This window comes from Chelonia mydas, chromosome 2, assembly GCF_015237465.2.
Source record: "Chelonia mydas isolate rCheMyd1 chromosome 2, rCheMyd1.pri.v2, whole genome shotgun sequence".
In the NCBI taxonomy this organism is placed as follows: domain Eukaryota; kingdom Metazoa; phylum Chordata; order Testudines; family Cheloniidae; genus Chelonia; species Chelonia mydas.
Genome location: NC_057850.1, coordinates 35,315,919 through 35,339,665, shown reverse-complemented (window position 1 = coordinate 35,339,665; position 23,747 = coordinate 35,315,919). Strand labels below are relative to the sequence as shown.

Below are 23,747 nucleotides of genomic sequence, written 5' to 3'. Positions count from 1 at the left end.
CCTATCTGAATTTTAATGAATTAGAAGTGAGATACAGTTTATGGTTGGCTAGTGTAGCTCATTTTGCTATATTACCTGAGGTATCTTCTGCCTTCAGTTTAAAAAAAAAAAAAAAAAAAAGGACGAGGTGCTTGCCACCACGACTTTGGGTCATAAAACAAAAAGAGAAAGCATTTGTCTCCCTTAGTTTTAAAATACTCCTGCACTTGACTACGTTTTGTGCATCAAGATGGCAATATACCCATCACAATTATACAGGCAATATTGCTAAATACTGTAGAATTTGTTTTTTTCAGATACCAATGAGCAATACAGATATATTTTCCCATCTTCACTTATCATACGTTGTGGGCATTTATGTAGTTGCTGTATGCCAAATTAATATTTTTGCAGATTATTAGTAAAGACGGATTATCTAATAAGTGACATCAAAATTACATAACTGAAGTTGTTAACTATAATACAATTAAGAATTTAGGAAACCAAGTTATCTTATCATAAGTATATTGAACAGAAAAGACCATTGTGTTCGTAAAGGGCATTAATGCTATGGTCCATAAATGTGAGGCACACAATCCCCAAGCAAATCGCAATCCTAGTTATTTTATATATAATCCATGTAAAAATATTAGGAAAAAATGTGTATCAGAAAATTTTTGACAAAACAGAGCAAATGCATAAAAGTGAAATACTGAAAAGCAAACAAATTTTTTTGTTGTAGATTTCTAACTGTATTTGTTAGAAATATACATAGGTTGTATATATATCTTAACAAATTTCTTGTATTGGAATCTTTGCCTGGGTTTTGTAATTATGCCATCACCAGGAGAAACATTACTTAGCTGGGTGTTGAGGCCAGTTTGTTTAATTTTGATGTCCTAAAGCAATTAACTCAGGATTGTAACTGATAAATGTCTTTTTCTGAAATGGGGGGGAACACCCAGAGTGCTCTTGGGTGTTGTTATATAATCAATAGTCATGAAGCTCTGACTCTTTGAAGCACCACATATAGGTCTTATAGAAACTGTTTTCATGCTTGAGTTTGATCTCAGGCAGACTGCTCTCCTTGCTACTGTACAAACATCCACGCACACACAACAGTGCAGGGAGTGCTGAACAGAACCACTAGAATCCCTCCTCATCACTTCAAGCAAATATATCCTGCTCCAATCAAGTTTGCGTGGGGGAGCATTAATTAGAAAATGGACATTTTGTTAACAAGTGTATCAGAAAAATACACGAGTTGTGATACTGTGTTTTGGTACTGCACTGGGATGTTTGCAGCAGTAGTATAGTGTTGTATCAGTACAATGGTACTCTGTACTGTGATCATGCAATATCATGATGCAGACATGGCAGTAGATACCCAGGATGATGTTTCTTAGTTTATGGCACTCTGGAACTTCAGTAGCTGACAGTGGCTCATTAGATCTGTAAGGTTGAAGATTAATGATTTTTTTATTTTATGCTTATTTTTATGACTTTCTTGAACTTTCATATGTGGCAATACTTGAAGAATTATTTTTCTTGTTTTTTCCCTCTCCATACAAATACTTTATATATTGTTCTGTATTTAAAAACAAACCAACCAACCATAAATGTATCCTATCATGTGTTGTTAGCAGTATAACCCAAACTTTCAACCATTGAAGTTTCTGTTGTGAAATACATTCTCTAAAGTATTATTGGCTGTGAGCTATTATATAGGGGAAGAAAAAGAATAGTCCAAAACCTTTCACAGTTTATATTCTTTTGCGTACCTAGCAGCAGGAATGTGAATGGGAAGGTAATTAAAGAATCAAAACAATAGTATTGAACATATTTCAGATGTTCTCCTTGTCTCCTATCGTCTTTATCTGTTCACACTAAATTCCTGGGGTGAAATCTTGGTTCCACTGAAGTCAGTGGCAAAACTCCCACTGACTTCAGAGGAGCCAGGATTTCATTCCTGGATCTGATTTCTTACTTTCTTGGTATTGCACTACTCCTGCTGGAAATGCTTATTTACTTTTGAATAATATACAACTTTGCCAGATATATCAGGGAAGTGTCTGTTTCAAAGTCCCTCATAGAATTCATGAGTGTGATCAGCTCCTGATCATGCTGAGTAGTAGGGTAAAGTTCAGAGGAAGGAAAATTGCTATATTTTTGTACAGTTATAACCTTTCTTCTTGCTGCCAAAATTGTCCTGAGTTTGTCTCACATATAACTGTAAATAGCTAAACGCATACTTTGCACTACTATTGTTTTGAAAAAATATGAATGCGTAGGGCTGCATTTACCTGCATAGATCTGTGGGGATTGTGGTCTGTTTAGGACTGCTTGGGAAATGGGATTCATCTGCATAAGTTTGTCTCCCCACCTCAAGCTACTCTTCATTACCTGGCTAAACTGTGAGTGTGAACACTCTTCCCTCCATGTGGCTTGCTCATTTTCTGGTTCATCTTAGAGTTGAGCTAGCATATCTGACATTAAGGGGCTACACTGCTACTGTCATAGAATCATAGAAGATTAGAGTTGGAAGAGACCTAAGGAGGTTATCTAGTCCAACCCCCTGCTCAAACCAGGACCAACCCCAACTAAACCATCCCAGCCAGGGCATTGTCAAGCCAGGCCTTAAAAACCTCTAAGGATGGAGATTCCGCCACCTCCCTAGGTAACCGATTCCAGTGTTTCACCACCCTCCTAGTGAAATAGTTTTTCCTAATAGCCAACCTAGACTGCCCCAGTGCAATTTGAGACTACTGCTCCTTGTTCTGTCATCTGCCACCACTGAGCTCCATCCTCTTTGGTACCTCCCTTCAGGTAGTTGAAGGCTGCTATCAAATCCCCCCCTCATTCTTCTTTTCTGCAGATTAAATAAGCCCAGTTCCCTCAGCCTCTCCTCATAAATCATGTGCCCCTAATCATTTTCATTGCCCTCCGCTGGACTCTCCAATTTGTCCACATCGTTTCTGTCACTGTATAGGACAAGCTGACTTACTGATTGGAAGGAAAACATGAATTGGAATGTTCTTTAGCCCAGGCTGAGCGGTTAAAAAAATCATATGAAATACAATGTATTAAGAACGTCCATACTGTGTCAAACCAATGGTCCATCTAGCCTAGATGCTGGTGCCAGATGCTTCAGTGGGAGTGAAAAGAACAGGGCAATTTATCGAGTGATCCATCCCATGACATGCAGTCCAGCTTCTAGCAGTCAGAGGTTTAGAGACCCCCAGAGCATGAGATGACCATATATTTTGAAACATAAAAAGTAGGATTTAAGTGGTTCCAAGTAATAGCAGACAGAACAAAGTAAGTTACCAAGCAAAATAAAACAAAACATGCAAGTCTAAGCCTAATACATTAAGAAACTGATTATAGATAAAATCTCACCCTCAGAGATGTTCCAATAAGCTTCTTTCACAGACTGGACTCCTTCCTAGTCTGGGTCCAGCAATCAATGGTCTCAAGTTGCAGTGGGGGAGGTTTAGGTTTGATATTAGGAAAAACGTTTTCATTAGGAGGGTGGTGAAGCACTGGAATGCGTTACCTAGGTAGGTGGTGGAATCTCCTTCCTTCAAAATTTTTAAGGTCAGGCTTGACAAAGCCCTGGCTGGGATGATTTAATTGGGGATTGGTCCTGCTTTGAGCAGGGGGTTGGCCTAGATGACCTCCTGAGGTCCTTTCCAACCCTGATATTCTATTATTCTATGATCCTATGAATCACTCACTGCCCCATAGTTACTGTCCTTTGTTAGAGTTTCTTTCAGGCATCTCTTGGGGGTGGAGAGGCCATCTCTTGAGCCAGCTGAAGACAAAATGGAGGGGTTTCCTGGGCCTTTTATATTCTTTCTCTTGTGGACGGAAACCCCTTTGTTCTCCTGTGCAAAATCACAGCAACAAGATGGAGTTTGTAGCCACCTGGGCAAGTCCCATGTCCATGAATGATTCAGCTTTTTGCAGGCCGACACCATTGTTTACATGTTAGTTTGAACGTTCCCAGAAGAGCTCAAATGTGGATTGGCATCTCTCAAAGTCCATTGTCAGTTAAGTGTTTCTTGATTGGGCACTTACTGAGAATAGTCCTTTCTCAAGAAGCTGACCAAATGCTTCACTGAGGCTACTTAGAACCAAACACATTGCGATACAAGTACATAGGCAATATTCATAACTTCAAATACAAAAATGATACACACGTACAGACAGCATAATCATAACAAGCAAACTACAATCTTTCCATAGATACCCCACTTGACCTCCTCTGTACAAGACCTGGTGCAACCATAGGATCCTGATTGCAACAATGATCTATACAGTCATAGTTCACGTCAAAAACATCGCACCTCCCTTGACACATTTCCACGCCCCCTTTGGGAGGCCTGCCCCATAGTTTGAGAACTGATGTTCTAGAGCAGGGGTGGGCAAACTCTTTGGCCCGAGGGCCACACTGGGGTGGCAAAACTGTATGGAGGGCTGGGTAGGGAAGGCTGTGCCTCCCCAGACAGCCTGGCCCCACCCCCATCCACCCCCCCCCCACTTCTCGTCCCCTGACTGCCTCCCTCTGAACTCCAGACCCATCCAACCTCCCCTGCGCCTTGTCCCCAACCACCCCTTCCCGGGACTCCCCGCCTCTAACTGCCCCCCCCGGGACCCCACCCCCTATCCATCCCCCCTGCTTCCAGTCCCCCGACCCCTATCCACACCCCCTCCCCCTGACAGGCCCCCCGGGACCCCATGCCTATCCAACCCTCCCTGTTCCCTGTCCCCTGACCGCCCCCCCCGGCAGAACCTCCGCCCCATCCAACCGCCCCCTGTCCCCTGACTGCCACCTGGGAACCCCCACCCTTTATCCAGCCCCAGGCCCTGGCCCCTTACCGTGCTGCTCAGAGCAGCATTTCTGGCAGCTGCTCCGCCCGGCCAGAGCTACACATGCTGCTGCTCTGCTTGGCAGGAGCGTGCTACCCCACTGCCCACGTGGCTGCAGGGGAGGGGGGACAGCAGGGGAGGAGCCGGGGGCTGGCTAGCCTCCCCGACTGGGAGCTCAAGAGGCAGGCAGGACGGTCCCACGGGCTGTAGTTTGCGCACCTCTGTTCTAGAGCATATCTTTTAGAAAAACATCCAAATGTAAAGTTAAAAATGGTCAGTGATGGAGAATCCCCCTCAACCTTTGATAAATTGTTCCAGTGATTAATTACTCTCACCGTTAATAACTTAAGCCTTATTTCCAGTCTGAATTTGTCTAGCTTCTACCTCCAGCCATTGGGTCATGTTGTACCTTTCTCTGCCAGACTGAAGAGCTGATTAGAGCTGATATTGGTTTTCCATGTAGATACTTATAGACTGTAATCAAGTCACCTCTTTACCTTCTCTTTGTTAAGCTAGATAGATTGAGCTCTTTGAGTCTATCACTATAAATCATGTTTTCTAAACGTTTAGTAATTCTCACCGCTCTTCTCTGAACCATCTTCAATTTATCAACATCCTTACTGAATTGTGGGCACAAGAACAGGACACAATATTCCAGCAGCAAACACATTAGTGCCAAATGCAAATATAAAATAACTTTTCTATTCCTACTCAAGATTCCCCTGTTTATATATCCCAAGATTGCATTAGCTCTTTTGGATACAGCATCACACTGGGATCACATGTTCAGCTGCTTATCCAGCATGACCCCCAAATCTTATTCAGAGTAACTGCTTTCCAGGATAGAGTCCCCCATCCTGTAAGTATGGACTATGTTCTTTGTTCCTAAATATATAGTTTTACATTTGGCCATATTAAAATGCATATTTAAAGACTTCACCCAAAATCTACAAAACACCTCTCAAGACCACTTCCCCAGAACTGTCATCTTTCACTTCCTGAATCAGAGATAAAGAAAATATACTTAAGTATGCCTGGTAGAATCTCTCACCTTCTAAAACACTTCCCACATCTCGTTCAACCCAGATTGTAAGTGATGTAGATGAGAGTTCTGAGGACAGAAAACTTCCTAAGAGAATGTAAAATAATATACTCTTTGCTGTATTCCATGAAGTTAAGACAAGAACATCATAGTACTGCGGTTTTCTCCTTGGAGCTACTGGCAGCCCTAAGGAATATAAGAATGCTTGTGTCATGGATCCACACTGAGAGCTTATGTACGGCTTTTATACAGACTCTCAGAGAGTATACCTCTTTAGTGCAAGGCCTAAGGCCTTCACTTTTTGTAGTGGATCCACTACATCCATGGTGGCAGAACTACCTGCCACTCTGGCCCAAAATATCCAGAATGCCATCTCTCTCTCTACACTGGGAAGCAGAGTTTTTACAACAGTTTTCTGACACCTTACTCATTTATTTCAAGATCTAGTCATATTATTTTCACATATTTTGCCTCCCTCAGCTGCCAGGTGTTACAAGTTAATGTCTGGTCCCTGATCTTCTATTGTATGTCTGAGGGTAACTCCATTCATATGTTGACAGTTCTTGGTAGTTCGTTCATACTTACCTAGACATGCCTACATGACCAACATCCATCTCTTATTCCTCTGCCGCAAAGAAAAAATTAACCCAATCAGTCCTAGTAGAACACAATACAAAAGTGAGTAGGGAAACCAAGTCATATATATTTTTCATAAAATGCAGTAATTTTGACATTCTTCACTGTTAGTGATGCAGAAGGAACATCTTCCTAGCTGACACCACAGACAAAACTCTCTTACCACTTTCAAGTCTAATGGCAGTGTAAATGTTCCCTGAAAAATTAATACTCAGAACTGAAAAACAAAATACCAACAAAGCACCAAAGAAGACATAGACTTTTTTCTGCCTGGATGTAGTCTGAATCCTTAGCGCTCAGCCACTGAAATGTGATTTATTTTATTACAACTTGAACATGAGTCAACAATGTGATGCTGTTGCAAAAAAAGCAAATGCCAGTTTAGGTTGCATTAACAGAGGAATAGCATGCAAGTCACAGGAGGTAATAATCCACTCTACTTGGGGCTGGTTAGGCCTTAGCTGGAATACTGTGTCCAATTTTGGTCACCGCTGTATAGAAAAGATGTAAAGAAACTGGAAAGGATCAACGAAAATGATCAAAGGGATGGAATGGAAACCATATGAGCATAGGCTGAAGGAACTGAGTATGTTTAGTTTGGAAAAGAGGAAATTAAGGGGGGGACATGATCATGATCTTCAAATACTTGAAAGGCTGCCATAAGAAAGATGGAGAAAAGTTGTTCTCTCTTGCCACAGAAGGCAAGACAAGAGGCAATGGGTTCAAACTACAGCATAGCAGATTTAAATTAAATCTCAGGAAAAACTTCCTAAGTGTAAGAACAGTAGGACAATGAAACAGACTGCATACGGAGGTTGTGGAAGCTCCTTCACCGGAGGTTTTCAAAAGGAGGCTGGAATTAGGGTGCCCAGATAGAAAGTATGAAAAATTGGGACAGAGTGTGGGGGGTAATAGGCACCAATATAAGAAAAATCCCCAAATATCAGGACTGCCCCTATAAAATCGGGACATCTGGTCACCATAGGCTGGATAGCCATCTGTCTTGGCTGCTTTAGACACAACAAATCCTGCATCTTGGCAGAGGAATGGACTAGATGATGCTTGTGATCCCTCCTATGGTTCTATGATTCTATGATTAATCCTTTAAAACATTAATTATTATAAAAGGCATGTTTATATATCTTAATTAAAGGCCAATATTCCTTCTTTGATTTACTGAATTTTAATAGACACACTGGCATGTAGTCTTGATGACAGAGTTAAACTATAATTAAATTTGATGACCTTAGTCTCTAAGGTGCCACAAGTACTCCTCATTCTTTTTGCTGATACAGACTAACACAGCTACCACATTTAAACCTTTAAATATTGTATTCTCCTTAATCTAATACCATGTTTTAATAGTATAAAGCACAACCATCTAATAAATGAACAATGCACAATGAATTTCATTATCCTTCCAAGTTACTATGTACATTTTATTGATAATGTTTTAACAGCAGTTTATTATATGGGTTGGAGAAAGCCAGTAATCTGCTTGACTTCCTCAGAAGGAGGACTGTCAAGAGGATGACTGTGATGTGGCAAGTGAGGAAAAAGACATTTTAATTTATGTAATGATGTCCTGAAAAAAATCAGAAACACATTCCGGTGTATCTATCTATTACAAATAGTTAGAAGTTATCAGTGACCGTAAAATTAGAATGCCTAAGATTTAATGATAGAGCCAACTAGTAATTGCTTGGTAGGAGGAGATAGACTGTGTAATAAACATCCCCACCGCTAAATTGAGAGCATGAACCACTCAGATGTATGCTGGCCATCACCCTGAGAAATATGCATATGTGTTTTAGTCTCATCCTCCACTGTAAGTTATTTTAATTGTTAATTTTCTGTTAGGGCCCTGTCCTGCAATTTACTGCACCCAAGCATAGCCCCATTGAAACTCACCACCCTGCACTTTAAGCAGGGAGGGGTTTGTCTGGCTGGCCGGGAGAAGAAGGCAATGCTTTCTGGCTTGGGGGACGAGGGGAGATGTAAAACTGCTGGAAGAGTAGTCAGCCTGGTGGATGACTCACCACCTAAGAGGGGTTTAAAAAGGTCAGTCTGGGCCTGGCCCCTCCCCTCATCACTTGGAGCAGCTGGGCAGCACCCACTTTTCCTCCCTAATTAGATCACAAATATTCCAGGTGTTTAGCTATATCTGCTGTGGACATTACGGTAGCCACTCCACTAAGGGGGGCTGGGAAGGAATTTTTCCATTACCACCATATTGGCCAGGTGCAGTAGGGGATTTTTTGCCTTCCTTGCAGCAGGTTCAGGTGGGCTCTGTTCATGCGTAGCATTACGGGCGGTACGCCATATGTCACAACTCCTTATTTAAGTGTATAGCGGATGTTCAGTGCAGGTAATCCATAAATTAAGGCACAAAAGAACGGAAAAATGGCTTGGAAAAGGAATTAAGGAGAGGTGCTTGGTAATTGAGCAAGCTAGGGGCAGTTGGGGACTCCTATGATTGGTACAGCAGGGAGCCAAGCCCCCCATCATTATAGTCCACCTTAGCCTCTCCTACAAGGGGGGATGGTCGGTAAGCTCCCGGCAAGGGAATTGCTGGAGGGACCTGGATAAATAGGAGCTGTGGAAGCTCTCCTCCCCCCGAAAATTGGCTGGAATTGGTAAGGTCCTGGCAGTGAATCTGCTGGAGGGACATACATTTTGTACCTGCACTGTTCACATTTTATCCGCTGGGTTAGTCCCAAACATCTGTCTAATAATGAAGTTTAAACCCATATCTAATGTCTCCTGTCATTCTTTCAGCATAGCCAGACAATGGTAGGGCTCTGCATGGATGCAGCAATTGTAATTTTCAGGATTGGGGCCTTAGATTCTGAGCTCTTTTGGTTGATGACTATGCATTCATATGTGTTTAGAAAGTAGTGAGCACAAAGATCTCATGCATTATTTCAGCTAACCTCATATAGCTGAGGAGCATCTACTTTTTAAAGCTTACGTTGTGGCTGATAGCATATTGTATCCTTGTATTTTATCAGAATGGGAACCTGGCAAATATTTGTGTAAAATATCCTATGGTACTGCAAGGGCCTCCTTCAATGGATGTCTGTCTGATTAATGCCCAATCACTAATTATTAGAAACATAACAAGTGAGAAATACATATATTTAGACAAAAAAACAGTTCCAAAGGTATTTATTTTTCTGTATTTCTGATCAAATTGGCCTGCATGTCTAGGGTGGGCTTTTACAATGTTAGTGCGCACTATGTTTTTACTGATATGGGAACATGATTTTGAAAATCTGCAAAATCTATTTCATGTCACTTTCTAATGGGATAGTAGCCTGCAGTATACTCCATCTTGATAAAAATAAGATATAATGATGTGGCATTCTCCTGGCAGACAAACCAAGTCCTGTGAGGTGAAAGACAGTTTAGTTTTTATGCAGGCTTAGTCATGAGTCTCGCCTGAGACTTGCAAATCATGCTGCATTGCACTATATTATATGTAGTAAGTTTGTGATGTGGGTTATTGCCTGTTACGAAGTAAGGTAAAACTGCCAAAATGAGATTCCTGTGATGAAAGACTAGTGCCTGATGTATGACTTTGTCCATGCTTCCGAGCAGTGTTACTGGAAAAAAAAAGTCACCTTGATAAGACTGGTACTGAACTGGAAAAATCGAGTTTTATCCACTCTGGCCTTCAGAAATTGAAATAGACATCTGAACAGTTAGTGCTCTGGTCTGAGTGAAAACACAGGCACTCACTGGAAAGATCTTGTAGCAAAAAAGCATAAAGGGATGTTTGCTTAAACTGATTCTGGAGGGCATGACCATATTTAATGCTATTTTTCCTTTTTTTTCCTCAATGTTACCCATAAATCAACCCGACTGTTATGTAACAACAGTTATTGCTGTCTTGCTTATCCTTTATGCCTCTAAAATCAAACCTAGGAATTATTCTGCATTTTTTGTTCTTTTTTCCAGAGAAAAATATTAAAATTCAAAACATGTACCACAGCAAGTATTTAATTATTCATTGCCAGCCACGTCTCTTTTTTCTCTTTTTCTATCTTTATTTTATTCATCTGTGAAGTTGCTGTATGATGTTTCAGACTGTACTCAAACAGTTTTTAAGTATTTTAATTTTTATAAGAGAGTGTAAAACTTCGAAAGAGTAGAATCAGTTAAAGTTACCCTTGCCTATTCATGGTAGAACTAAGGAACATTTATTAGAAACAAGTTATTCACAAAGTTAATTTCTTTAAATGTTTTTTACTGGCCATTTAGTCTTCAAATGTGATCATTAGTAATTTGTAAAGGATCTGTGAGCATATTAGACTTCAGGTGTTGACTAGTGTATTTAATACATCACTTCTGTGCATTTTTATACTAGTTTAACCAAATGTTCATAAATACCATTTTTGGCTGTCATGCTGCCATACAATCAAGCCAATTTTTTTTTTTAGACTTAGCCTGACGGTGTCAACATGTGTTCACCATGGTCATTGTGGCAGCATAACATATTCATTCATGTTGCTGATTGATCACCCTCCTCCAGTCAAGAAAATTCCAGGATTGTCAGTCTCTCTCTGTGTCACTTTCAAGCCTAGAATGTCTGTTCAGTCAGTCTTTTCTCAAGACTAAACATGCCATTTTTTAACCTTTCCTCGTAGGTTGGGTTTTCTAAACCTTTTATCACTTTTATATCTATCCTCTGGACTCTTTCCAACTTGTCCACATCCTTCCTAAAACTTGGCCACCCAGAACTGGACACAGTACTTAACTGAGGACTCACCATTGCTGAGTAGAGTGGGACAGTTACCTCCCTTGTCTTATGTAACACTCCTGTTAGTACACCCCAGAATGATATTAGCCTTCCTTGTAACTGAGTCACATTGTTGGCTTATTGTCAGTTTGTGATTCACTATAACCCCCGGAGCCTTTTCAGCAGTACAACTGCCTAGGCAGTTATTCCCTCTTTTGTATTTGTACATGTGATTTTTCCTTCTTAAGTACAGTATTTTGCACTTGTCTTTATTGATTTTCATCTTGCTGATTTCAGACAATTCTCCAATATGTCATAACCCATACATAACCTCGAAATGGGGTAAGATGATTACAAGCATCCTGTCTTATTCTTTGTCAGCAATTACTGAAGTCAGCTTTTCAGCATGCGAAAGTACAGTAAAACCTCAGAGTTACGATCACCTTGGAAATGGAGGTTGCTCATAATTAGTAGCAGAAGAAAATGCTACTTTTAACCATCTTAATTTAAATGAAAGAAGCACAAATCTTTTTTGTCAAATCTTTTTTCTTATTTCACTTTTAGTACTGTGTTACCACGATACTGTAGTTTATTTGCTTTTTTATTTTTTGTCTCTGCTGCTGTCCGATTGGATACTTCTGGTTCCAAATGAGGTGTGTGGTTGGCTGATCGGTTTGTAACTCAGCTGTTCGTAACTCTGAAGTTCTACTGTAAATTATCTTCTCTAAACAGACTATCTGTGAGGATTCTCAGTCCTGAATCTTAGCACCTTACCTAAGACCAGTGGTTCTTCTTTAGTTCTTAAAGAAGTTTTACTCCTGCTGCAGACAGCAGTAGCGGGGAGAGAATGAGACATGACCCTACTGTTGCACATCATCCCCTGCTGGGCATCAGTGCTTCCTTCTGAACATTCCAGTGGGTTTCTTCTTGACTGGGAGTCAGCAAAGGACCTTCCTGTCACTGTGCCTCTGCATTGCTCCAGCTCTTCCATACATTCTCTAGTATCCTTTGCAAATGACTCCCTAGATTCCAGCCAGTCTGGTCAGTTGCCTAAATTGTCAAGAGCATTTTGTGGCACTTCAACATTTGTGTCTTGGTGCTTCAGCTTCCACCTCAGCATTTTGGTGCTTGCTCAACTATTTGCTTTTCCTCTGTGCATCTGCACCTGCCCAGATGTTTCAGTACTAACCTCCATGCTTTTGCATCTTCTTGAATTGTTTAAAAATGCAATTTCCTGTTAGTGTGTCAATGTACCCGTTTATTTTTATCAACCTACTAGCACCTAAGTTATGGTTTTCCAGCACCTTGTGTTTAGTAGGCTTCTTGGAACATTGACTCCTACTACATATTCTTGGTGTGAAAGATTTTTGTTGTTCATTTCCACCACCCAACTTTTCCTTTTAATATATGTCAAGAAAGAAAGAAATAAACTTTGAATCATGTTAGTGCAGCAGAACTGTGTCCAAGATGGACAGCCATGTTCTGTGTGTCATCTGTCTTTGAATTGACCATGGTGTGTAGGATCGGCAAGTTTGCTTGCAGATGTCCACCAATGTGAGCAGCGTTTTCATACCCACTTTGAAGAACACCTTGGATATTCATGTAAGTCTAGTGTAAGGTATTACTTATACTGATGCAGACCACACTCTCTTCTCATAAGACCAGGTGGGCAACTTGCTTATTGAAGTACCAGGTGGAGTAACACGCTCAGTTACAGACGCCATGAAGCATTTGGCTTCTCAATAGTAGGGCCCCAGCTCATTGGATAAGACAGAGACATTCCCCTGTTGAAGGCCTTGAATCCACAGTTTTGTACTGAGGATGAAGGATTTCCCTTCCTACCACCCATGTGCTCAAAGTAGAGAGGAGGAAGAGGAGGATTCTGGTCAGTGCCTACTCCTAGTTCTCTGTGAGACTGCCATGATGGCCACAGTAAGGCATTGTTCTCTCCATGTCTCTACAGGGATGTCTCTCAGAAAAGAGAGTGCTCTTTGCACCAAGACTAATGATTGTGTCTTAAAAGTTGGTGCTCTTGGGATAGGAAATTCAGGACTTCATGTCAGTGCTTCTTATGCCAAAGACTGCAGCATAGCCAGTTTCCAAAGGTCTGGTAACACACTATGCCTCCCCATCCAGATGACACTTCCAGATGGTTTGGAGGGGGCAGGCTGAGGATTAGATGACCAGAGCTGCTGCTTGGGACTGATGGTCTGGGGCAGTGGTTCTCAATCACAGGTATGTGGACCCCTGGAGGTATGCAAAGGTCTTCCAGCAGATACATCAACTCAACTAGATATCTGCCTAGTTTTACAATAGGCTACATAAAAAGCACTAGCAACGTCGGTACAACTAAAATGTCATACAATGACTTGTTTGTACTGCTTTATATACTATACACTGAAATGTAAGTACAATATTTATATTACGATTGATTCATTTTATAATGATATGGTAAAAATGAGAAAGTAAGCTATTTTTCAGTAATAGTGTGCGTGACACTTTTGTATTTTTATGCCTGATTTTGTAAGCAAGTAGTTTTTAAGTGAGATGAAACTTGGGGGTACACAAGACAAATCAGACTCCTGAAAGGGGTATAGTAGTTTGAAAAGATTGAGAGCCACTGGTCTGCAGGACTCATCTGATACTAAATTCACGTTTTCTGTGGGAAACACCAACATAGCAATGGCAAAGAGGATGTTTCTACTTTTCTCCAGTTTTTGCAGAAGCCATCCAAGGCAGCTGATATTGAGTTAAATTTTGTACAGGAATGTACAAAGGCTACAACCAAAAGATACCTGGGCAAGGAATCCCTGACCAAGTAGAGTTGCCGTGTCCTTGCGCCTATTTTTGACCAGCTGCTTCTAAGTTGATAAAGAAAAAGTATAACTACTTTAAAGACCATGCCAACTCCTCCCACACTTCACATTAGAAGTACGAAGTGGAGGTAGCTATGGCTAGAGGGAAGGCCAGCCGTAGCTAAAGTTCTCTGCCCAGAATCCTCATCTTGCAGTATTCGGAATCATTTGAATGAAAGATTTACTTTTTTGTCAATGTAACTCTTCACATTGTGAACTACAAACTGTAATGGCAGTCAGATTGTAGTTTTGGAAGAAATCTTTCATCCTGATCATTGATTCTCTTTCTGAAGAGAAATGTCAGGACCTAGATCTGGGCTGCATTAGAATCAGGAAGATTTTAGAAGGCTTGGATGCTTCTTGGATTCTTCTCCCTTTTTGGAAGCTGTGTTCATTAGATTCCAGTCATATAATTTGTAAAAGATTTCCACACAGTCTTTGGACCAACTTTTAAAAACAATATTATTTAGATTAGCACACCTACTTTGGTAGGGCTACTCTTTCATTTCTCTTTAACTAGAAATACCATTATATACTAGTGGGTATTGCTTTTTAGCCTCTTAGATTTGCTATCTATGGATGGATGTTATGAAAGTGAAAACTGGGTTATTGGTCTGTAACTGGAATTTTCAGAACTTGTCTCCTTTATAGTTATATATTTGCTTCCAGCATCTCTGTTTGTATGAGAATCTTCATTCTTCTCTTAAGTGGAAGCTACCTGAGAAATGGAAGATGGTTCGTTGGACTTTGGATTTATAGTGAATGCTTTGTTTCCATGTTACACATAGAGCCTTAACAATCAACATTTTAAAAAACACCTTATTTTTTATCATCTTCTGAAGTCCCACATAGCCATGCAATGCATGATCCAATTATATGGAGTAATCTGTGGAAGAAACAAACTGAAAACTTTCATTACAGGAAAGTAACCTAGTTTTCTCAAAATATTAATAACTTTTCTTTGAAAATGTTTAAGTATTTTACCCAGTTTTGATACTTCAGATTTAAAAGTTGGTAATTATTTCAGTACTTCCAGGCAATATTTTTATGGATGCTCTATCCACAAGCTGTCTGACCTTCATGTTTCTGTTGTGTGATGTAAATTATTCCCTCTTTGTTTTTTTGTTTCATATTTGTATTTTTGTTTCTGTCATGCTTTCAGTCATTGTCTCACGCTACCTGGCTCTCGATATACTCAGTCCTTTGACCACCACCACAGAGATGCCAGGTATATATTTTCCTCTGTGTGATACTATGTGAATAACTGCATGTACCTGTGTGCACCAACATTGTATAGTGGTAGAAGATAAAATTCCGGAGAACTGTGCTTAGTACCAAAATAAATAATGTATTTTTAGAAAAATTTGATGTCTGGATTATTAGTTGGTAGACAATTGGATAGGATAATATTTTTATAAGATGTATTTTTTTTACATTTTTCAGGCCCAAAAGTCTGAAAATTGGTACCACATAAAAATGAAACTACATTTTTATAGTTGCAGTGGTTTCTCTCCAATAAAGTTATTAAAGACAACTATTTAAAATCAATCAACGTAAACACTAAACAGAAATATATCTGTCACATACAGTATTTAAATTGTATAAGCCTTTTCGCTCTAGGGTTACAACAGACACATCCTAAGTGTGATAATTATATTTTTATATTCTTACCTGCATGTTAATTTATTTTACATATTTTTATTTCCAGTAATTTTTCTAAGTTAACCAGTGCTCTGTTTCTCGTTTCAGTTTGTATACGCTGAGTTCTATTTCTGATGATTACCTCATTTGCTGAAAGTTTCCTGCTTTTCATGTTTGTTTGTCTTCATCTCATTTTTGTGTTGCTTTTCATTGTGTTCACCCTTTATGTTTTGGCAGCAAGGATCACACAATGTATCCTCTCTTTTGCGAAGATGCAATCAGGTTACTCCGTTCCCATAAGATGTGTCGTACTTATTCTGAGGGTGCTTACTATGATCTTGAGAGGTATAATTGGTGTGCTGTATATTATTTATTCTCCCATTTATACTTAGGTAGACAGTAATCCATTCAGGTTCAGAACTAAACAATGTATATTTTTCAGCAGTACATTTATACATTAAAGATACTGTACAATATACTGTGATTATTTGCAAATATATTAATCTAAGATTTATTACCTAGAAGTATATTTATATCTTTAAATACTAAGAAAAACGGAACGGTTTCCTAAAAGAAACAGTCATATTTAGAAAACAGAGTATATTAATAAATATAAGGGGTTTTTAATAGCTCATAATTTTTGGCTGGGATTTTTAAAAGTGCTCACTGCTGTCCGAACTCTGCTTCTATTGGAGACAAAGGTTAAATTCTTGAAAATCCTTTGTTTGAAAAATTCTGGCAGAGATTCTTTTTAATACTTGTAAAGTATGTATTTATTATTCATTCATTCTACTTATAGGTATTTCTAAAGTTCTCATTCAATAGTTTCTGAGTACCTCACATGCATTAATTAATTTAGTTTCACAACACCCATCTGTAGTAGGGAACATTATTCACTCTGTTTTATAGATGGCAAAGATGAGGCAGAAAGAAGTTTAGCCCATAGTACCTAATTTATTATTTAGCAATATCAGGGAATATAAAATATTCCATGTGGAATATAGTTACATCTAAGGCTTGTCTACATGGGGAAATAGCCCGGCATAGCTAGTGCATTTGGAAGTGGATTAAGCTAAACTGCAAAAAAGGCACTCTTTGTGCAGAATAAGAGTGTTGACATGGGGATTTTCTGGAGAATAACTATTACACTTTAAATTCACATAGCATATTTTGCACTACCTTGTAGTAAGTAACAAGAAGTGCTAGTATGGTGCTGCATTTGGAACAGATTATTAGCGTACAGTTCTTTCAGCAAAACACTAAATGTAAGAAAAATGTCTGAATGGTTTTGTGGGAATGCTACAATATGAAAATATCACTCCAATATGCTATGAAATTATTAAGGCCAGATTCTAATCTCATTTAGTATACTTAATAGTAGATATTGCCATTTCTTTAAAGGAGGAGCTGATATGTAGCTCTTCTGCATTTGTCCATTGCAGAAACTGAAAAATTTCTCCTACACTCACTCACGGTTGCCATCTTGATCTCACTCAATCAGAAGGACAAATCCTCATAGCATTTTTAAAGCTTTGTTTTGTATTAAAACAGCATAAAATCCCTTTAGTATCTGTAGAACTGGATTCAGAGATAAAAACAAAAATAAAATGGTAGCCAGAATTTTTACATTCCCACAGAACTCTTCAAATCCTAAAGGTACCTTGTTCAAAAATTCCTTCTCATACATTTCCTTGGCATGACAATTCCTCTGAGGACTCTTCCATGTCAGGACAGCTTGACAAGCTCTGCCTGGCTGCCTGATGATGTAAAGTTTAATTGGCCGGTGATAGGACAATAATTGGGGAGAACTCTGAATTACTGCAGAGAATTCTTTCCCAGGTATCTGGCTGGTGGGTCTTGCCCACATGCTCAGGATCTAACTGATCGCCATTTTCGGGGTTGGGAAGGAATTTCCCCCAGATCAGATTGCAGAGACCCTGGGGGTGGGGTTGGGGGTGGTTTGCCTTCCTCTGCAGCATGGGGCATGGGTCACTTGCAGGTTTAAACTAGTGGAAAAGGTGGATTATCTGTAACTTTAAGTCTTTAAATCATGATTTGAGGTTTTCAGTAAGTCATCCAGAGGTTATGGCTCTATTACAGGAGTGGGTAGGAGAGGTTCTGTGGCCTGAAATGTGCAGGAGGTCAGACTAGATGATCATGATGGTTCCTTCTGGCTTTAAAGTCTGTGAATTATGAGACTGAACACCCGTAAGTGCTGTACCTAGGAAGCTACCTACAGTAGAGTTTGTTTATTCTAAACTGAATGATTAACAAATCATCACCATAGATTTTTTGTGTTTTTGTGGCTTGTGCCACCTTCCCTGAATGAATTAACAGTAGGTTAATTCTGCCATAACTGTGCAGACACACTTCTCAAGGCAGTGCTGCATGTGTTCATGTCACACTCCCTGTCAGTCCCGGCCCTGACTGGGGAAGCTGATGATCCAACCAGTGGACAAAATTCAGTGATTAATCCTGGTCGCATGCCACCTGAGGCACATTGCACACATGCTAAGAAGAAACTTTCCTAATACTTTCTATTACAAGACTCTGTTTTCAGCTGGTTATAACTTTGCCAAACCTCAATCGTTTGGGCTAAAACTTTCCATGATGATTGTTAGCCTCAGGCAGATTATATTATTATTACTATTATTTAAGTTTAAGATACAATGGTTCATTTGTCTCCAAAAACACTGCACTAAGTATGGACCTGCCAGGGCTGCAAACCTACTCCTCCTGGCTACCACCAGCTACTGTGGTATGAACAACTGGAACTGAGAGCAGGGAGACTGTCCCTCTCTGTCACCACAACAATGTACCACAGTATGAACTCTGTCCCCGCTGGGGATGCCAGTCTTCCATCACCCACTTTAACTGGATCACTTCACCACTTTACCAACCTATGGTCTCCAAACCAAACCAATTACTACACCCAGCATTCACAACTCCTTGTGTAGGTGCAGGGTGAGGGAGGTAATCTGGTAAAGGGCTGTGTGCAGAAGTTATGGTGTCTGGTCTGTGGTGTATAGTGGTTGTGATAATGATAAGACTTGCACTTGTAGGTGCAAGAGCATAAGATATGTATTGTTAAGTTGCTTAAATTTTCACAGTTAGGTTTGTATATTAGCTGTTGTTGGTGGGTGTATGAGTCAAAGCAAGTAGAGCAGGTCATTCTTTGCATGGAAATGTTCTCGGGGATCATTGTCCTGACAGAAAAAATTGTCCTGTTTTCTGTTTCTAGGGAGCATGGCACTGATAAAGCAATTTCACTGTGCAACTAAATATCTTCTCTTGCCCAGGAACAAAACAGAATATGTATTAATATAAATGGCAATATGCTCTGTACATCTGAGATTAGAATCTGACTCCTTCATGAACATTTTGAACGATCATGAATTTTTAATATAGCTACTTTATTTCCTTTATAATGTTTTCTTCGTGTGTGTGTGTGTGTGTGTGTGTGTATAAATAGCTATTACTTGGCAAGCTTTATACCGTTTATTTTGCCTAATCTGAGGATTATGGTTCCTTTAAAAAATTTTTTTTTTGATTTATATGCATATTTTTATCAGGGAATTTTGGTAACGCTCCTAGAGAACATAAAGTGGTCAATCAGAATTTAGAGAGATTTATACAGCAGAGAATGTAAGCTGTTACAAGTAGGGTTTTTTTAACCTCAGATCATTGAGCAGTCCTTCTTGAAGCTAAATTAGCCACATCTTGTACTTTGGATTCTTCATAGGTTATTGTGCCCTGTTGTATCTCGATGAAGTATTTTAGTATTCTTCCCCATTGTTGCATTTTACCTCCTATTGTAATTTACTCACTAGATTTCTCAAATCTGCTGTGCTTATTATCTAATTCAGTGTTGTACTTCTGTAGCCTTTGAACCCGTTGATTATTATGGTGTATGCAAGTAATTAACGGCCAATGGTACTAAGCTTCCTTATTCCCACATTCTCTATTAGTCCCCCCTTACTCATAAGCAGATGATCCAGATGCATTCTTCTCTGCTTGAATCTTCTATCTTACTTGTTAGCCTAAAGCAATCTTGTTCATTAAATCCTGCATAGCTATATATTAATATGAAGATATAGTGCTTTTTGCAGTGTAGGTCAACATGTAAATAAGTTAAGCAACAGACACATTAGTGTTATCTCCAAATTACACAGAACATTCAAAAGGTACCTCAGTCACTGCTGTGTGACCAAAAAGAGAAAAATAACATTCAGATTACAACTTCCAAAGTACCTTCAATTTAAAGCCCTGAAGATTGCTTACAAATATAATTCAAGCCTCCTGTGTGTGTGATTATTCCCAGTTTACAAATGGGGAAACAAAGGCACAGAGAGAAAGAAGGTATACAGCTTGCCAGAGATCATATAACAATTTCACAGCAGAGCAGGAAATATATTCCTGGGGCCAGAGCCTCAGTTGGTAGAAAGTCACTGGAGCTACGCTGACATATAACAGATGAGGATCTGGCTCCAGATCTTCTGAATCACAGTCTTGTGATTCAAGAAGACAGAGACAATTCAACCAAATTGCTGCATATGTAAAGCATTTCTTGAAAGCATGAAAAGAAATTAGCCAATTAAAATAGCGATCTTAATTAATTAGTTAATTTTTACATAATAAAAAAGCAGTTACCCTGGTTTGTCTGAGTCTGGTTTCAGACTGTGGGCCAGATCTTCAGATGCTATGAATCAACATAACTGAAGAATGGAGCTATACCAATTTATACTAGCTCAGGATCTCACTCTCAGAGTTCTCATTTTAGCACCTGTGCTAGTCACCTAAAAGAGAAAAATTTTGATCAGTAATGCCAGAACATGAACGTGTGTATATGTATAACTGAAAAGCCATATGTGAATTGTGGGATAGTTTGTAACTTTGCACAAAGCCCTGAGTACAGAATCATAGAATATTAGGCTTGGAAGAGACCTCAGGAGGTCATCAAGTCTAATCCCCTGCTCAAAGTAGTTGTAACAAACTTCAGCTTGTGTCAGAAAAGAAATCTAGTAAAGCAAAAATAGTCCTGTGCAGGCTTAATTCAACTATTAAAATGGTCTATTGAGGTTCAGAGTGCCTTCAGATTTAAGGAATGTTTTGATCTCTTCAATCCAAGTGGTATGTATCTATCTATGTTGACATTCCAGTTATGAGAATCATCTCACCAAGTTTTAGTTAAATCTCATAGATTATAGTCTCCATCATTTCTCCTACTTTTTCTTGTTTTTATCCCATATTCTGACAGTTGTTCATAGACACTTGAGTGCTAATTAATGCACAGTACTTATCTTATTCTTCAGTATCAGTTACAAAAAATCAAATAGTTTAAATCTTCTTTCTTGTTTTGAGTTTGTGTTTTGGGAATACATGAAGAATTTCTTCAGTTATGCAAAACCTTCCCTGTTCTTCTCATATACCTAGTTTAACACCTGTCTAACAAGCAATATACCACATCTGAATCCAATTTACAACCCATGTGAAGACCAGCTAATTCATTCAATCACCTCTCATCAAGAACTGTTCCTTAAATCCAAACACCACTTTTTTATACTGTTAGTCTTTACTATCAGTCTCATACCTCTTTCACTTTTACTTAACACTGAATGTCTGAGAAGATAAGCTACATCAATTCCAAATTCAGTTCCTGAAATCATTCTTGATTATACTAAATATTCCTTCACAGGTGTCATTTATTCTCACATGGATTACAATCACTGGGAATTTTCTATAGTTCATGAGGATATCAAACATTATTTTATAACATATTTTGTGCTGACATCCAGGAAAAGGCAGGCAATCCTGTTTTCATCTGGCCCAAAGATATCTTGTGGCATATTTCTCACGATGGACTCATTAATCAGGACTACTTGCTGCTTCTTTCTGTTTGATGGTTGCTATGCAGTGCTTGTTGTTAACCATTTAGGGCCAGCTACTTACCTCCCGTGGGCTCTCATCATTGGAATTTTCTTCTTTCTTGTCAATTAGACTAGACATTGTGGATATCAGTGTGAGATGGCTGCCTGCGCATTTCTCTTTTGCTCTTCCTTTAGTTTCTAGTCTTTCTAGATGTTGTATTCTTCAGCCTTCCTTTATATCATGTCTCCATTCCATACAGGTTTTCAGTTTTTCATAACTCTCTTGATAATCATTTCATTTAATCTCTAACCATTTCAGCTTTCTGTATGTCTTTCAGTGATTTAGCTGCCATTTGAGTCCACCTGTGTCTCCAGAGTAAAAATATACTTGCACTTCATCTATAGCTCTCTTGATCTTTGTTCACAAACAAAAAAGGAACCTATGTCATGAAACTGTCTTAGATCTTTCAATAGCCATTCTTTATGGCAGTTTGCTATTACTGCAGGTAGTCTTTTGTTTGGAACCCATTAATATCAGGATACTCTGTTTTTGCTGATACAGACTAACACGGATACCACGCTGAAACATGAATTAACAATGAGGAGTCCTTGTGGCTGTTAATTCATGAACTCCCTGTTTCCAACTTGTAGTTGACCTCTTTTAATGTAATAGCCCAGATGGTTGCACTAGTTGGTACCCCAGTTTACCACACAGCACCTAATTTCTACTCAGATCAAAGTCATTTTAGCCATCATCCTAGCTGGCCTTTCAGAGTTTTACTTGCCCTTTTATAAATACTTGGGAAATCATTCAGCTGCTTTCCTCCTATATTTCTTTCCTTATTCACAAATTCAATACAATGATTTTGGTTCAGATCACAGTTCACACTTCCACAGTCACTCCCTTTAAAGAGACTCAGATGAACTCAAAAGTGTAGCATAATGAATGGTCTCAACATTTTTATTACAAATTCATTTTAAAAGGAAAACATTCTGTGTATGTAGTCTAGCTATGCCAATATTCACTAGTCACACTCATATCAAACTTGAGTTTTGGGTGGACTCTGTTGAACGCTTCCCTTCTCATCTGGCATCTCAAAGCCCAGCTTCATCACTTAAGAGACCACACTGTTTTTTATTCTTTTAAGATGCCTTCATGACTCTTTTATTTTCATCCTTTTTGTTTACATCGAAGGGCTTGTGCTTGGAGAACAATGGAAGCTGATTTATGCATGTAGGTGCAGGAGATGTATTTCTCATCCATTCAGCTATTTTATTGGTTCACTTTACAATAAGGAACTTGGGATTTCTGTTACCAATCATGGAATTTCACAACATCCATATCTTATATTTCCTGAAATACTCACCTGCTTAAACACCACTTACATGCTGATATGACTGAGCTGTTAGGAAAAATCTTTGTATAGCTCACAAGGCCTGAATACATTATTAATCATGGCTGAATACGAATTGAATGTGAAAAAAATTAAATTAATTTGGCTTTGAATATTTATGTTTTTAGTAGATATTGCTGTACAGGAAGTGGACTAGCATACTGTATGTGCATCATCTCTATGATACAACAAGGATAAACACTCAATTATAAGGCACTATTAAAATGTCTAAATATCTGTGCTATTTATTTCATATTCAGGAGGACTAGGCAGGAGAGAAGAGTGCCTAATACATATTATGACGACACTACCCATACTACTGAAAGGTATTTTCATTTATATAGTAGAAATAGATAAGTTTCAGTAATATAACATTTTGTGAGCAGTGTACTGTAGAATTATGAATTGGCCAAGAATCATGATACTGAAATTTACAATGCATTTCATGGAGTATTGTTTAAATTTGGAACAATCAGGCTCCATGGTTTGAAATGCTAAATGTTATTTTAGCACTACATGAACTACTTTCTGTATTTTAACTAAAAATGTTACCAGGAAACATGTTTATTGGTAGGGAGGAGTGGGGGAAAATACCAACAATTTAGGTGAGTTAGGTGGTTTCCCCCTTAATTACAATATGCCTCCCATAGCTAGGATTTTCAAGTAATTTTATTGTTAAAAGGGCAGTGTAGTTTTCTCAGTTGTATTATTTTAAGGCTC

The 23,747-nt window shown here is 39.0% G+C and overlaps 1 protein-coding gene across 36 annotated transcripts in view; it reads left to right on the top strand.

Annotated features, from left to right (window-relative positions):
- Positions 1–23,747, top strand: part of RIMS2 (regulating synaptic membrane exocytosis 2) — a 728,605-nt gene that overhangs the window by 506,429 nt on the left and 198,429 nt on the right. For 15 of the 36 annotated variants that reach the window (XM_043539203.1, XM_043539200.1, XM_043539204.1 and 12 more), the window contains one exon: positions 23,288–23,353. The exons of the other annotated variants lie outside the window; for them this stretch is intronic. In XM_043539203.1, the coding sequence (XP_043395138.1) occupies positions 23,288–23,353 (66 nt within the window). The remainder of the gene's footprint in view (positions 1–23,287; positions 23,354–23,747) is intronic. 36 annotated transcript variants of the gene reach the window in all.